At 45.1% G+C, this 17,257-nt stretch overlaps 1 protein-coding gene across 1 annotated transcript in view; it reads left to right on the top strand.

Moving 5' to 3' along the window:
• The window catches only part of LOC135370590 (SUN domain-containing ossification factor-like), a 48,582-nt gene that overhangs the window by 15,353 nt on the left and 15,972 nt on the right, over positions 1–17,257 (top strand). The window contains exons 6-12 of the mRNA XM_064604361.1: positions 1,624–1,883; positions 3,932–4,158; positions 6,441–6,614; positions 10,490–10,646; positions 12,496–12,582; positions 12,676–12,709; positions 13,180–14,257. Coding sequence (XP_064460431.1) covers positions 1,624–1,883; positions 3,932–4,158; positions 6,441–6,614; positions 10,490–10,646; positions 12,496–12,582; positions 12,676–12,709; positions 13,180–14,257 — 2,017 coding nt within the window. The remainder of the gene's footprint in view (positions 1–1,623; positions 1,884–3,931; positions 4,159–6,440; positions 6,615–10,489; positions 10,647–12,495; positions 12,583–12,675; positions 12,710–13,179; positions 14,258–17,257) is intronic.

The raw sequence follows: 17,257 nt of genomic DNA, 5'->3' as shown, positions 1-17,257 counted from the left end.
ATAAAAATGTGTTTTAACATGGAACTAATGTTTAGCAATGTTATCAAACTTTATTTTAATGCACGCTTATGAGTGTGCCACGCGACCCAGATGTTTTCGGGTAGATTCGGGTTAAACCCGAATTTTACAGATTTTGTTCAGGGGGTAAATATCGGGCGGATACGGGTTTAACCCTAAAATGTCAGGCCCTAAATATAATGCCAGCCCTTTGACTTTTTGCGCAGCGATGCAATTTGCCAGCACATCTCGGAGATCTTGCACATTTCACGGAAACAGTTTTTAAGGAGACATAATCGACTGCGTCACTCGCTCGTTGTAGACTTCAAAGCAGCACTAACACACAGACACAAAAAGGAAACAGACGACGCACGTAGCTTCCTTGAAGTGCAACGATCTGTTACCACCTACACTAGATGGGGACTTTAAATCATTTCACTGCTGACATTTTCACTGTTTTACCAATTCTGTAGTTAGATCCCTTTCTGCAAAGGTTGCTCCCGAGTGTCCTACCCACCCAGTTACCTAGAATCTTTTTTGCTGGTTATGTCGCGAGTCTTGCCCACCCCTGCGTACTATTGAGATGCCGTGGATGAAGGAATAGCCGTATGGCTCGTCTTTGATGTAGCGTGTAAAAATTATGTTAAAAATTATGCTATGCATATCCTGTGCACTAAACAATTTGTAACAGATTTGAAGCTGCTTCGCTTTTGCGGTTGCAGACACGTGTTTTCCCTTGCGAAGCGATGATTAACATTATGGTTACCTATTGCTGTCTCACATACTCAGCTGCAGTATTTCTGTTAATATTGCGTATACAGGGTGTTCAAAATTAAGCTTTCACTACCACTTTATAAATAGGCGAACAAAAGAAAACTGGTGCTATTTTTTCTGTTCCTTGAGTAAGAAACAGGTGCTACATAATTAGCAGCACCCATTTCTTACACGAGTAGCGTAAGGTTATCATCCGGATTCCTGTCATCGCTGTGTTTGTGTAGCGCTCGTGAAAGCTTAATTTTGAACACCCTGTATGATTCCCACTGGTGCTTGAAACCCTTGAAGACCCTAGCATTTCAAGGTCTGATAAGCCCTCTGAATTTTTCACAATCCTCAAAACATCTTTTCCTTGTTTTCATAGAGCTGCTGGTGAAAATTCCACTTCTCCAGGGTCAGAACTACAGTTTCAAAATCACAGGGGGGGGGGGATATATTTATTAGAACAAAGAAAAAAAGGTCAGTCAAACAGACGTCGGCTTGCTGTTCCGCAAGACCACAGGATTTAGCACTCTTTGCAGCAGGAATCGGCAGAGTCAACTTAACAACACCTTCCTTATAGTAGTCAGTTTTTCTTTCTGTCCTGTGACCTCTAATTTTCAGGAGTCGCCAGTCATGTTTGTGAACCAATCACTATTGTATTCTCTCACGTGATACCTGTAGCTTGCAAATATTTTTTTTTTTTTTTTTAAATATCGAAGTCCTGATCACAAACTCTATTTTACATCCCAGACAAAACGACCTCTGAGCCTTACAAGGTCATTGAAAGACCTCAAAACTGTTGTTCTAAAATTCAGTGGGTACCATGGGCGGTGGCCTGCGACGTACGTATTCATCTGGCACACTTTTCAGAAGTCCTGCCGGGGAAGAAGCTTACGTAGAGACTGCTGCAGCGCCAGAGCAGCTGAAACCTCAGTCTACAGTTCCTAATTACAAGAAAGGCGACGTCGATATGCCTGTGACGGATGTTCCCGTCGACGTAGTTGTCACGGAGGGATCTGCAAGTACCACTGACAAAGCTCTGCCTGAAGATGAGAAGAGCCAAGCTGCTGAAAAGATGCCTACTTTTGCCGAGTGGAAAGAAAAGATGCTCGCAGGTCAAGAGAAAGGTGGTGAGTTGTTCACGTTATAAGAAAGAGCGCAGAGACCGACACTGAAGATTTCTGTTTAGGTTTAATTGATAGTAGCTTTCGCGTGGAGGACCACGCTTCTTCCGGTACAAGGTGAAGTGGCAACACACATAAGTATATGTAACACTCGCGTGGCGGTGGCTTGGTGTGGAAGGGGTGAGATGATGAGTGATTGGATGATGAGGGCACTACAGGTTTATTTACATTACTATTTACAATGGATAAAAGCTATAACGGAAATGGACTGGCTGGGACGATGGCTGAGTCCGGACTACCTGGGACAGTCGAAGCGTCGCTCCCAAATTGTTCTTGGAAGGAGTCCTCTTCCCCATTTCTTGGAACTGAGGGGTCACCCTTCGTGTGACACAGCTGTGGGGTGGAGATGATGAGGTTTTGGGGATGGCTATGTTACATATATATATATATATATTGGGGGTGTGCGAATCCGAATATTTTAAGTCGAATCGAATATCGAATCGAATGGGGGAAAAAATTCCGAATACCGAATCGAATATCGAATATTCGTGCAAAATTTACAATATGTCGCTTTCGCACTAAAAGTTTCCATTTGGTAGCCCATGGCTTTAGTGTGGGGTGTGCGAATCCGAATATTTTAAGTCGAATCGAATATCGAATCGAATGGGGGAAAAAATTCCGAATACCGAATCGAATATCGAATCGAATATCGAATATTCGTGCAAAATTTACAATATCTGGCTTTCGCACTAAAAGTTTCCATTTTGTAGCCCATGGCTTTAGTGTAATTTTTCTGGCATTAACTGTCACGAGAGAGACATGCAGTTCTTCTGTTTAAAGCCTCCTACTCTATAATTTTACATGAGAGTGCTTCCTGCTTTCCAGGTGAGCCTACACTTACTGGAGTGGTTACCTTCATTTCAAAATTTTATGTCAGGCAGTAGCATGTTACATGGATGAGGCTGTAATTGCTTCAGACAACCACAGGCCATTTGTGAAACAAACGAATTGACATCCTGCCTCAGCTTTGCCACGAACACCCTTTAGTTCCTTTGCACTCGCCCTAGGAAGTTGCACTACTGAAATTTTAGACGTAAAGGACATCTTTAAGACACCCTTCTTGTTTGTGGGCTGTAGTCATTATTGGAGAGTCCTAACTTTTTAAAGGCAACCTCGCGGACATCAAATCAAAGTCCCTCGTCGGCACCACTAAACTGCACGTGGGAGGGGCACCACAGACGATGTCTACAAAACTAACTTTGGATAACGTTATCTCAAACTAAACACCATCTCGCCTATGTTGGTCCTGCAGCAAGGGCAATTTCGTAAAGCAGGCTTCACCTCATGCACGGAAGCATCAGGTGAAGCCCACTTTCGGGTTGTGTCGTTCATATTCGTGGAAAAGTCGAATATTCTAAAATTCGAATATTGGATATTCGATTCGCGAATCGAATAGTTCGAGCGTTTGATATTCGATTCGAATTCGAGACCCCGAATATTCGCACACCTCTAATATATATATATATAGTTAGAGCCTGATGTTTTAGGGTTTAACCCGATTCTTCCCCGATTCTTCCCCGAATTTGCATCCCGAATTGAAGGTTGCCACTTTAGGGTGAAACCGGATTTTTACCCGGCAAACTGCCCTCACTGGAACGTCTGTAGAAAGGTACCAACTTAATTGTTCGGCAACAAATGCAGTTACATCACCGTTTGTACCACACCACTACAGTTACTTTTGAGTAACTGCGCCTGATTCTCCCCGAATTTAGCGTACCGGCAGTTTTTTCACACAAATTCGCACAAACTTAGTGCACACGTTTATTTACCCGATTTTTAACCCCCGAATTTAGAAAAAAATATTTCCCAAAACCTTCAGGCTCTATATGTAGTATAGACATGCACACGACTAAACACAATCTTGTACATGAATATGTATGCGTGTAATAACCCCTTTTTGTTACACCCCCGCTTTTCTCTGTCGATGGCTTCTGTTGAACACAGTTCATAGCCTCTTCGGAGGATTCCAAGTGACACGTGATTTCTGCCCTCAGGGGACCAGGTTCCTGACGCCCCCAGTGCACAACTGAAGAAGAAGGCATCAAAGGGCGGAAGGAACTATGCGTCATACGAGTGTGGGGCCAAGGTTCTGGCTGCCAATGCAGAGGCCGACGGATCGGGACGAATCCTCAATGAGATGATGGATGAGTACATGCTCAACCCCTGCAAAGCCAAGATTTGGTTTATTATTGAGCTCTGCGAGATAATCCAAATCTCGCAGGTAAGTTTCAACGTAGCGATGCGTAGCATAGCAGTGGACTCCTCTTAAACGGAACTCCGAGGGAATGCAAATATTGTTCCATTTATCTGAAGTTTCGTTTAAGCAAAGTTAAGATGATTTTGTCAAGTGCAACTTTAATGCAAGATAATGAACATCCACTACTGTGGGTAGCGAGGAAAAAAAGAATTAATGGCTGTTCTCTTCACATTTTTCGATTTGTTCACAAAAATATGCCTGCATCCCTGAGGCCTGGAAAAAATTTTGTGCACTCCTCATTCGTCTACATTCTACAATGCGGTTTATCTTTCTGTTCTGCCGGGCAAACTGTGCATCCTCTTCCCGCGTCCAGGTTTCCAATGTTACCTGTCAGTATCATGTGGCATCATCCACATCACCATTCATTGCGCGGCCTGCCATGACGACAGCGTTGACTTTGACATATCAAATTTCACAGTTTCTATTTTTGATTTGCTCTCGCGATCGTGCCCCCAATCATCCGCAACATTGACGCAAGCGAAACTGCTTCATGAAGACACACGTGGACGCGAGCTAAGCCTATTGTACGAGTGGCTGATGGATTGGATCGCACTGGCTATGACTTCCACCCGGGTTGTCAGACGTGAATGGTAGCCTTCTAGGTTCGACGGCATTTCAGTACCTCCACTTTTGCTCCGTCTGCCTGAAGTACACAAAACGTGTTGTTTCGATTACCCGAAGATTTTTATCATTGCACATATAGGTAGGGCCTGACTTTTTAGGGTTAAACCCGTATCCGCCCGACATTTACCCCCCAAACAAAATCTGTAAAATTCGGGTTTAACCCGAATCTACCCGAAAACATCCGGGTCGCGTGGCACACTCATAAGCGTGCATTAAAATAAAGTTGGATAACATCGCTAAACATTAGTTCCATGTTAAGACAAATTTTTATTAAACAAAAAAAAAATCACCCAAATGCACCCGAATTCCTGACGACAGAATATGCCGTAACGGGATTTAACCCGAATACACCCGAATTTTCGAATGAAAAATATCACCCGATATTTACCCCCCGAATTTGGCCAAAAATAAAACCCGAAAAAGTCAGGCCCTACATATAGGAAACCAATCAAAAGTGACCTTATTGTTCAGTTTTTCCGTAATTTCCGTTTAGCCGAGTTTCGTTTAGTGAGAGTCCACTGTACAGAGTGTGTGTAGATAAACCGAAGTGGCATTTGGAAACATAACTCATTTCCTGCTTATCAAGCAAAACTTCCACTGGTGCATGACAGCGCATTTATGCGTCTGAATGCATCCGAAGAATCGTGGAAGCCATACTCGTCCAAAAAAAAAAAAAACACAGCGACAGCGGAGAGGCTCCCTTCCCGCGATAGCAACTCGTGCTCGGTGCAGTAGAGCGAAAACGAAACCATTTCGAAAGCAAAGTTACCACTACTACCACGGTGGGTCGCCACAAGCGTACTCTTCTATCCCTCTGAATGAATGACAGGGTGTCTACCAACCTGGAAAACCTGGAAAACAAGGAATAGTCAGGGAATTTTGATGTGACTGGAAAAGTCAGGGAATTGTCAGGGAATTTGGCTAAAAAGCAGCTGAAGTCAGGGAAAATCGCAGACAAGTGCCGTGATGATGCGCGGCGAATCACGAGTGTCGACCGGTGGTTGAGAGGCGATGCTGCAGCAACGTTACTGCGAGTAGCAGTTCACCAGTATGACAAGCTCTGACGCAGAAAAGTAGGGTAGCCTCACTAATACTTAATAAATGGTCTGTTTTATGTTGGGTCTGGTATCAAAACGTATGAGCAGGCACCAAGTTCCCTTTTGTTTTTGTCAGGGAATTCGCTTGAAATAGTCAGTGAAAACCTGGAAAAGTCAGGGAATTTGAAGGCTGCAGTTGGGTAGACACCCTGAGTGAACTTGCCCGCTTCCGCTCACCGCTAGGGTTTCTCTGCCCAGAGAAAATACGCCGCTCGCACATTCCGTAAACTTTTGTCCAGCACTGTATATCCATCTCCAGCACGAAGGCTGTGCTCCCCAACCGAGTTTTGTAGTTCCGTCAAATTTCGCATAGAGCCCCAGATTTCCCGACACATCCTAAACACTGCCCATTTTCTGGGAATCTCAGGAAAGTCAGGGCTTTATGTGTGTCATATGGTTCTAGAGGTCCATAAGGTCCTTAAGGAATCCGCAACAAAATTTTCTTTTTTTTTCTCGCTGTACGACATTCTAATTTAAGAGACTCGGAGGCATCCCTGACTTAATTTTATTCCATTTGTTTCGCAGGTTGAGCTAGCAAATTTTGAGCTCTTCTCTTCGATGCCAAAGGAATTTTCTGTCTCCGTGAGCGACAGGTACCCGACGCGGGAGTGGACGCAGCTTGGCGTATTCACTGCCCTTGACCAGAAAGCAGTCCAGTCTTTCAAGCTTCAGTCTGATGGCTACGGGAAGTACATCAAGGTAACAGTTGTTTGATCTGTGCGATACTATTTCAGCATCGAAAAAAAGAAAGAAGAAAAAGAACTGCACTACTTACCATTCGTAATGGGATGTCGATATTGTGCACTTTACGTGTGGCACGATTCTGTGAGTGCCTCGTAAGTTGCCTCCTGCACCCTGATGCTTACCAGAAATGTAGTGAAACGTGAAACAAAGTACCGTATTTTTACGCGTATTAGCCGCGGCTCATGCGCGATTATTTTCTTCCTCACTGGCGCTCTGCGGCTTATCTGTAGGGCCTGACTTTTTAGGGTTAAACCCGTATCCGCCCGATATTTACCCCCCGAACGAAATCCGTAAAATTCGGGTTTAACCCGAATCTACCCGAAAACATCCGGGTCGCGTGGCACACTCGTAAGCGTGCATTAAAATAAAGTTTGATAACATTGCTAAACATTAGTTCCATGTTAAGACAAATTTTTATTAAACAAAAAAAAAATCACCCGAATACACCCGAATTCCTGACGACAGAATATGCCGTAACGGGATTTAACCCGAATACACCCGAATTTTCGAACGAAAAATATCACCCGATATTTACCCCCCGAAATAAAACCCGAAAAAGTCAGGCCCTGCTTATCTGGTGACTATTTTCCCCTGGTACTTTCCCCATGTGCCAATTTTAATGAAAGGGCCCACGGTGCGTCATGAACAGCAACGGCCAGTCAATGCACGAACAATGCTTAACAGGGGTGCGTCCACGTTTCGTGTAAACTGACCTTCCCGGTGCCTTCCCCCAAGCAGCAGCTTCAACACAAGTGGTGGCAGTGATTGGTGTCTTCTGGAAGGCCACTGACCCGTGGATCCATGAAAGACACGCAGCAAGGACACAATCCGATCTTTGTAGAACACTAGAACGGGCTAGAAACGTTGTGGAAACTACCGTATTTATTCGATTCTAAGGCGAGGTTTTTTTCGCAAAATTGGAGTCCAAAAGCCGCCCCCCGCCTTACATTCGTGACCGGAGCCTTTCGTTACGCGCCATCATGCAACCGCAGGCACCCTCGCCTCGCCTGTCCTCTCCCCTTTCGCCCACGTGACCGTGGGCGCGCAGCGTCTGGCGTCTTCCTGTAAAGTTTCGTTTTGTCGTCGCGATATTGCGGCCATCGGCACTCGGCAGTTCAGTGGTTCTAGTTGCGACTGATTTCCACCATGATTCGCAAAACGATTACCGACGGCAACCCGTTGTGTGCACTACGATGCGGCTTTCAAGAGAAAGGTTATCCTTGACGCTGAAGCCTTAGGCAACTGTGCAGCGGGAAGAAAGCATAACGTTCCGGAGAACAATGTGCTCGCGTGTACATCGCGTTTAAACGCAAGACAATTCCAGCGAATGAACCATTTCCGAAGGGTGTCATCGTGCGATGTCAAGACAAGGGGTGGATAACAGAAAAACTCGTGTGAACAAAGAAAACGCGGACTACTCGCACGCCGATGACTTGTCAGTGTTCTGTATGCAATAAATGTTGTTCTAGTCTTCCTTACGGGTGAGTCTAAATTTTTCCCTAATTTTAATAGCTAAAGTGCACCCCCGCCTTAGAATCGTGACCGCCTTAGAATCGAACAAATACGGTAGATCTGTTTGGATTGAAATAAATATTCCTAGCGAAATGACATAACAGTGGACGTGTCCAGTTCTATCAATGCCATCTGGATCGAGAGAGGTCAGGAATATGCAATACAGTTAAACCTCCATAATAAGGCCAGTAAACGAGGTCGTGAAACTTCGCTCGGGGGAGAACTGCGCCGTTTAACTTTGTCAACGAAAACGCCGAATGCTTACCGCTTCCGCTAGTCTGCCCAGCGCCCAGGTATAGTTAGGGCCTGACTTTTTAGGGTTAAACCCGTATCCGCCCGAAATTTACCCCCCGAACGAAATCTGTAAAATTCGGGTTTAACCCGAATCTACCCGAAAACATCAGGGTCGCCTGGCACACTCGTAAGTGTGCAGTAAAATAAAGTTTGATAACATTGCTAAACATTAGTTCCATGTTAAGACAAATTTTTATTAAACAAAAAAAAAATCACCCGAATACACTCGAATTCCTGGCGACAGAATATGCCGTAACGGGATTTAACCCGAATACACCCGAATTTTCGAATGAAAAATATCACCCGATATTTACCCCCCCGAATTTGGCCAAAAATAAAACCCGAAAAAGTCAGGCCCTAGGTGTAGTAGGCACAAGACCAGAAAACAACTAACTTTGCACGGAGTATTTATTGGTTCCCGAAAAAGTCCGCGAGCTTTGTCTGCGCGGTGGGGAACATGGGCACGACATTTATAGCTTGTACGAGGAGAGGGCCTCTGCAGCTGGCTCCTAGTTTCTGTCGGCCCTCGCGTACCGAAAGGAGAACATCGATTGCGTAGAGCACCTGGCGAACTGTTGGCACAGCACACACCTTGGCAGAGGTCACTGTCATCATTGGTTGCACCCCTTGCAGACTGATGACGACGTCTCCTTCGGTCAGTTCCTCCGCACGTGGCCAGCACTACCAACGCCCCACCTAGATACAGGAGGCCTGCTTATTGCTTCCTCTTCCTTCTGCGCTGCGTGGACACATAAAGTCTGAATTCGCCGGCTACAGTGATTCGCCGTTCTGCGAATTCAAGAACTCGCACATGATTGCAGCGAACGTGGAACCTGTTCACTTGAATCTATAGACATGCAGTGCAACGCACGTTCCAGAATAGTATAGGGCCTGACTTTTAGGGTTAAACCCGTATCCGCCCGATATTTACCCCCCGAACGAAATCTGTAAAATTCGGGTTTAACCCGAATCTACCCGAAAACATCCAGGTCGCGTGGCACACTCATAAGCGTGCATTAAAAATAAAGTTTGATAACGTTGCTAAACATTAGTTCCATGTTAAGACAAATTTTTATTAAACAAAAAAAATCACCCGAATTCCTGACGACAGAATATGCCGTAACGGGATTTAACCCGAATACACCCGAATTTTCAAACGAAAAATATCACCCGATATTTACCCCCCGAATTTGGCCAAAAATAAAACCCGAAAAAGTCAGGCCCTATATATATCTTGAGAACGATATGGGGCCGTCTTGTGCTTTATTTCCAAGTTTTCCCGTTTAGCACGCGGGGACGTTGAATCACTACCCGCAGACGACGGTGGTTCGTATCCATGGCTACGACTGCTGAAAGCATGTACGGCTGTTGAAAACACGATTCTGATTGGGTGACTCTTCATTGTTATGTCAAGTCGATGAGCGCGCAGGCTTTCTGTATCTAGGTGGTGTTGGCGCTGTGCGGCCATGCGTGTGACACTCTCTCTCCCTCCCTCTCATCTCCTCTCTCTCCTTCTAGTATGTAGGAGCATAAGTTGTTAAAACACTGACATACAGAAAGATGGTCCGGAAATATTGGAGCAAAAAATTTTCTTCGGCAGCTACTGTAAAAGTATAATTTTTTGCGAGGAATTTTGCAGTCGAACTTATTTTGCGAAATTGAGGTTCTGCAAAATTATAGGCAGTGGGGATGAAAAAGTATGGGCACTGGAATTCGCGACGATATGACCTCCACAAAAGCAAATAGTCTTACATGACAGCTTGTTAAACATTTCTATATTTGAAATTCAACTTCAATGTCAGAAGTACATTCTTTGTGTCTCCTGGTGTGTTGTTTGGCTCTGGCTTTATCTGATTTAGCAAGAATTGGGCTGAATCAGGTTCAGTTCAACCCGATTACACCCAGATTATTGAAGCAAAATATAACCCGATATTAACCCACCGACCTTGCATATCCTTCACCTTTTCCGCGTCATTGTACAGAATGCCCGTGAACTGGAACCATCCAAAACTTTCTTTCTCCAGGTAGAACTCCTCAGCAGGTATGGCTCGGAACACTACTGCCCTCTGAGCCTCTTTCGTGTGTACGGAACTTCGATGCTCGAAGATTATGAGCAGCTGGAAGACAAGCCGCAGGCAACTAGTCAGCATAACTCGGAGGAATATGATGAGGAAGGAGCAGGTATGTGCTGTTGAGTGCAGTGCTGCGTAAATGAATGACAGCGTGGTTTCTGTCGACAGATATTGCGTATCCCTGTCGCGCCCAATTTTTTAGTGCAAGCGTCGAATACGTACCGCACTTGATTTCATAGTTAGAGCCCGAAGATTTCGGGAAATATTTTTGTCTAAATTCGGGGGGGCAAAAATCGGGTTAATAAATGTGTGCTTCATGCGAATTTGGGTGGAAAAAAACTTTCGCTGTGCTAACTTTGGGAGAAATCGGGCTTATTTACTCGAACAACTACAACGAACGTACTTGTTTGGTACAGATAGTGACGTAACTGCATTTACTGCCAAATAAGTTAGTGTGCATTCCTACAGATGCCTCAGTGAGGGCAATTTGCCGAGTAAAAATCAGGTTTCACCCTAAAGAGGCCACCAAAAGTTCAGGGTGCAAATTTGGGGAAGAATGGGGTTAAATCCTAAAACTTCAGGCTCTGTTCGTAATAAATGTGCCCCCAAGTAGGATCTTACTTCTTTGCTTTCCCAAACTATTTAGAGGTACAACGAAAAAGATGACAAGGCATATAAAAAATTTGCATTTCTTTTCAGTACAATAATGAGAAGACGGTTACGAGCATCTTTCGTTCAAAACGTTAAAACAACACCTTGAGGAATGCACCGTATACAAGCCTGCACTATGGTTTATGATTTCATTCTGAACAGTTTTAATATATTGGTGCTACAGTGGACTCCTACTAAACGGAAATTACGGATAAACGGAAATTACGGATAAACGGAACAATAGGGCCACCTTTGGTTGGGTTGGTTGGTCGATAGGGAACAGGTGGGCCACAGGTAGGGTTGCCACCTTCCGTGGTGAAAAACACCAGTTGAGGTGGAATAGGGAAAGGATACATGCACACAGGAAAGCAAGAAAGAGCGAGCGTGCTTGCTCAAGATAATATGAAACATGGTAATATGAAACATGGTAATATGGAACATGGTAGTGTGAAACATGGTAATGTGAAACGTGATAATATGAAATGTTATAATATGAAACATGATAATGTGAAACATGATAATGTCAAACAAGATAATGTGCAAAATGATAATATGAAACATGGTAATGTGAAACATTGTAATCTGAAACGTGGTAATGTGAAATGTGATAATATGAAACATTGTAATATGAAACATGATAATGTGAAACATGGTAATATGTAACATGATAATGTGAAACATGATAATATGAAACATGATGATGTGAAACAAGATAATGTGAAAAATGATAATATGAAACATGGTAATGTGAAACATTGTAATATGAAACATGATAATGTGAAACATGGTAATATGAAACATGATAATGTGAAAAATGATATGAAACAAGATAATATTGCTAGAAATTGCGATAAACACGGGTGAACGCTACACTGCATCGTATTGGGCAACCGGATTGGACTGCCGTTCACTGTAAAAAACTTATCGACACAGACAAACCCTTCTTTCCATGGTTGTATACGGCCTAAGTTCTAGCTGGCTCAGTAGAGCCACCAACAGCTTTGCACAACCACTGCTCTCGTCCTCTCCAAGACTTAATGGATAACAACGACAATAATAATAATGGTGGTCCAGATTTATTCGAGCTGTACTAGGACGTTGAAGGGAAAACCCCGTAAAAGCCCCTATGAAAGGTCTTGAACCACAAATACGGGCAAAAGGCTGCTGGTATCACCTTCCTACCGGCAGAGCGAGCAAATAATCTCTCAAATCTCTCATGGGCCACTGTGGGGATAAGCGGGAAGCGAAAGCTAGTTTGCAACATTTGCCTCATGTTTTGTACAGTATACACTGGTATTGCCTTACAGATAGGGCAGAGAAGAGCAAGAATGTTGTAGATCGTGCCAAGGATGCAGTGATGAGCATTCTGAAGGTTCTAAGGAGGGACCAGGAAGGTAATTTACCCACAGCCCCCAGTGTTGAAGTTCAGTCAATGCTCAACGCCTATTCAAAAATGTCATACAGTTGAGTCTTCTTTTCTCTTTCAGATAACAACTCTAGTGGAAACATTTCCTGTTCCGAGTAAGTACACCTTCTGGCATTATGCGGCAAACTAGCGGGAAGATGTAGAGCGCAGAGTTTAACGTGTTCCTTTGAGACATGCACGTTGGCTCAATACTCAGACACTGTCTCTGAGAAACCTGCAAGCTGTTTAAATGCGAAACATTTTCTTCGAATTTCAAGCGCTGCGTGAGTTTTCTGCGATTTTTTTCTTTTTACTGTTACCCACGGTGTAAGGCATATACGTATATGTACTTGAAACGAGCTTGCAAAACTAGCCTAGTGAACTCCTGCAGTTCGCAACACAACCGTTAACGTAATTAACTTACTCATTTTACGAAGCTACTTTTCGAACCTTTCATGCATTCTTTCCAGACAGAAACAGAAAGGCTACGAGGAACCTATAGTTCTTGTTGTAACAAGGAACAATGATGCAGGAGACATTTTCATCACCTTTCGATTATTTCAAAATCAATTCGTTTTCGTTACAGAGATGGTCGAAACTGCAGCGGTAGAATGAATGCCTCCGCCTCACCGATCAGCGCCGGCCACAAACTGCAGTGTCAGCTGCCCAGGGTCGTGGCCCCAGCCTTCGAGTCCTGCGTCGTCTGCTCGCAGCTGGACCACGTTGCCGCCGACGTGCCTAGTCACACTCACGCCTCCGCCGTTTGTCACTTTCTACGAGCAGCCCTGGCGCCAGTTAGTGACTGTGTGGACGACTCTCTGATGCTGCCCGTAGAAGAGCATCCCGGCAGTCAACTCTTGCCAGCTGCAGAAGGCGATTCTACGACGTCCGAGAGTTCTTCTGCCTCCCCAACACTTCCCACGCACAGCATGGAAGGTCCCAGGAGCGAGACGAGCGAGAGTCCCAAAAGTAGCCAGCACTCCTCTTCCTCTTCCACGTCTTCATCATCTTCCGTCGCCCCGTCGTCCGCCAGTGCGGAATCCAAACCGGTTCGTTCGGCGTCGACCTCGTCGGAGCAGAGCCTCTTCAAAGTGAGCACCGCTGCTCGCAGTGGCGACGCGGAGAACGTCACTGCATCCGCACAAACTTTCAGCGAAGAAAGTTTGTCGACGAGTAACCTGCAAGGCAGCATCACCACGAGCAGTGTCTCTGAGGACGCCGTCGTTCCTACGCCGACCATCGAAGCGTTGCCCGCGGAGGTCGAAACCTCGCCGAGCAGCGTGCCGTCGACGAGGAGCGAAGCGGTGGGTGACTCGACGGACTCAGCGAGTGAGGTTCCCGTCGTGTCTAGTGTCCTGGAGGAGAACGGAATTCTCTCTCAACATTCCGCAGACTCTGTGCAGGAAGGGGACGTGACGAGGGAAGGGGGTGCGAGGGAGTGGGGCAAGCCCACGGAACTGGGGTCAGCGCCCGGGAACCAGAAGGAGTCGGTGTTCATGCGCATCAATAACAGAATCAAGGTTCTCGAACTCAATATGTCTCTGAGCAGCCAGTACCTTGAGGAGTTGAGCCAGCGGTATCGGAAACAAATGGAAGACATGCAGAGGAACTTCAATCACACCATCAACGCCCTCAACGAGACCACGAGGATGGCTGCCGAAAAAGTAAGCTATGTTTACTTCACAGTTTTGTGACAAATGTGCCAGCTGGGAATATGAACTGTATGCCATGCCCAAAGCCCTCGGTCTTCCGCGATTCCGCGAAATTTCGTGGAATTCGGAATTAATTCACGGAATCCCTTATTTTTAGGGGTGCGCGGATATTAGAGTTCTCCAATTCGAATCTAATATCAATCCTTTAGTGTGTTTTTTTTAGTGTGGTTTAGTGTGGTTTAGTGTGTTTTTTTCCCAGTCTCAGGGTTCGTTATGCCGTGCCCAACACTCTTAAAAATGAACTTCACCTCATAGCACACACCTAGCCAAACATCATCTCAAATGATGTCATTATCTGCCCTGATTTGTTGAAAACGGGAGGCGTACGCCTTTTTTGTGACAATTATGAACGGCATAAGCGTCACAAAAATGGCGTACGCCTCCTGTTTTCAACAAATCAGGACAGATAACGATCTCATTTGAGATGGTGGTTGGCTAGGAGTGTGCTATGCAGTAAAGTTCATTTTTAAGAGTGAATGGTTTTCCATGGAATTAATCGCGGAATCTTTTGTTTGGTACAGGATTTCATGGAATCCCTTGTTTTTAGGGGTGCGCGGATATTAGAGTTCTCCAATTCGAATCGAATATCCATCACTCGAAGTGTTCGATTGGCAAATCGAATACCCAGTATTCTTGTTTCCGGATATTCGACTGTTCGCTGAATACGAACAACACCGAACGATAAAAAGACTGCGGAGAGAACGAAAGAGGGTTGGGAGACCTGGTCTACAAGTAAAGGCTGCAAACTGTAAATAGGGCCTGACTTTTTCAGGTTTTATTTTTGGCCAAATTCGGGGGGTAAATATCGGGTGATATTTTTCATTTGAAAATTCGGGTGTATTCGGGTTAAATCCCGTTACGGCATATTCTGTCGTCAGGAATTCGGGTGTATTCGGGTGGTTTTTTTTTGTTTAATAAAAATTTGTCTTAACATGGAACTAATGTTTAGCAATGTTATCAAACTTTATTTTAATGCACGCTTATGAGTGTGCCACGCGACCCGGATGTTTTCGGGTAGATTCGGGTTAAACCCGAATTTTACAGATTTCGTTCGGGGGGTAAATATCGGGCGGATACGGGTTTAACCCTACAAAGTCAGGCCCTAACTGTAAACAATATGCCGGGGTCCCCGTTTATCGTGAACTGGATATTTGTGGATTAGAAATGATTCACGCTGTTGGTCTGCTGCGGTCCGAGGGGAAACCAGATTGTAAGATGTACACGCTGATGTCCTCGAATGAGTGGCCGGTTTGAAATGATGGGACACAGGGAGATTTGGTTTTTCTGTAATATCGGATCTGTGATTATTTAAACAAATTCGGAATGATGTTGTAGTTTGGCCGACCAGCGGCATGGCCGAGTGGGCTAAGGCGTCCGCTCATTGGTGGTAACCAAGGTCGTGCTGAAGACTGGGAGGTAGTGGGTTCGAATCCTACCGCCTGCTGTGCTGTCTGAGGTTTTCCCCGGGGTTTTCCGAAGACTTTCCAGACGAATGTCGGCACAGTTCCCCCTGAAGTCGGCCCAGGACGCATACTAACCCCACTGTCCCCCACTCCTTCCTGCTATCCTCTCTCCGTCTGTCCACATCTGTACGTCGCTCATAGCCACAGTTGCTTCGCGGCGCTAACACCCAATAAAAAAAAAAAAAAAATGTAGTTTGGCCAACGTATTGTGCTTTTCATGTGTTGCATTCCAATAGATACATTACGTTGGATGAGTTGCAGTCGGAAGCACTTTTGATTTTTACTTGGAAGTTGCTGTTTGTGCTTCGTACCGTGTCTGCAGTCTGCATTACAGCACAAATTTGGTAGCTTCGTCCGTTGCATGGGTGTCAGCCTTCGGTCGTAGGAGGTGGCTTAGCCGGCGTTCACACGGGGCAACTTTTCCCAGCAACTCGAAGCAACTCAAACCAACGTCTTTTGAGCAATTTCGAGTCCGCGTTCACACGCAGCAACTCGGTAGCTCCACCCACAAGCAACCTTATGGCGACCGGACAATGTGGGTTCGAATCGAACTGGTGGAATCTTTTCTTTAGCTGCTGTTTATCAACTTTCTCTCAGTTTTATTGCTCCAATAGATCATTATTGCCGTCCAGAAGTGGCAACTGATATGTTTCCGTGAAGTTCGTAAAAAAGAAAAAGTTATTTTTTAGCTGCACCTCCAGGATTTGAACCTATGAACCCACGAACGAAATCCACAACGCCATCGGGAGTCACGTGGCAATGCTTCCCTCTCTGATTGGCCGATGCACGAGCAACTTCTCAAGTTTTCGGTCCGGGAGCGATTCGCAGCAACTCTGAGCAACTCGAGTTGCTGGAGGTTGCCGGCTGACAGCAACTCCAAAGTTGCTCATAGTTGCTGCAAAAAGTTGCCCCGTGTGAACGCTGCCTTATTGACTTTTGCGCTGACTAATTGGTCTTGTGGATTCCTTGATTGGTGTGCTATGTGTGGCAAATTCAAAATTATTACATGTGAGTATTAGCGAAATTAGTGTTTCTAGGAGAGCAGAGTAGTACGGCTTTTTGGAAAATCTTTCATATGCTACCACAGTGGCATGGATGCTGTCATCGTGCGGAATATTGGTGTACAACGAGGTAACATCGAGGGTTACATGTAGGGAACCGGTTGGGACTTCGATATCAGATATTATTTGCAGGAAATGGTTCGTATCCTTTATGTATGACGGGAATTTTGGGGGGATGTCCTTGAGAAGGTGGTCAACGAACGTGGAGATCTTTTCGGGTGATGTGCCATTGGAAGATACTATGGGGCGACCGGGATTTCCTGGTTTATGAATTTTAGGGCGCATGTAAAATCGACCTGGCTCGGGGTCGTGCGGTTGGAGGTATTCGAATAGATTATCGTCGATTTTCTTACTGGCCTTTAATTTCTTCAATTTTTTTGTGATCTTGGCGCTATTGTCATTAGTGGGATCGTTTTCTAGGGGCCTGT

Source organism: Ornithodoros turicata, chromosome 10, assembly GCF_037126465.1.
Source record: "Ornithodoros turicata isolate Travis chromosome 10, ASM3712646v1, whole genome shotgun sequence".
Lineage (NCBI taxonomy): Eukaryota > Metazoa > Arthropoda > Arachnida > Ixodida > Argasidae > Ornithodoros > Ornithodoros turicata.
This window is presented reverse-complemented; position numbering and strand designations above follow the sequence as displayed.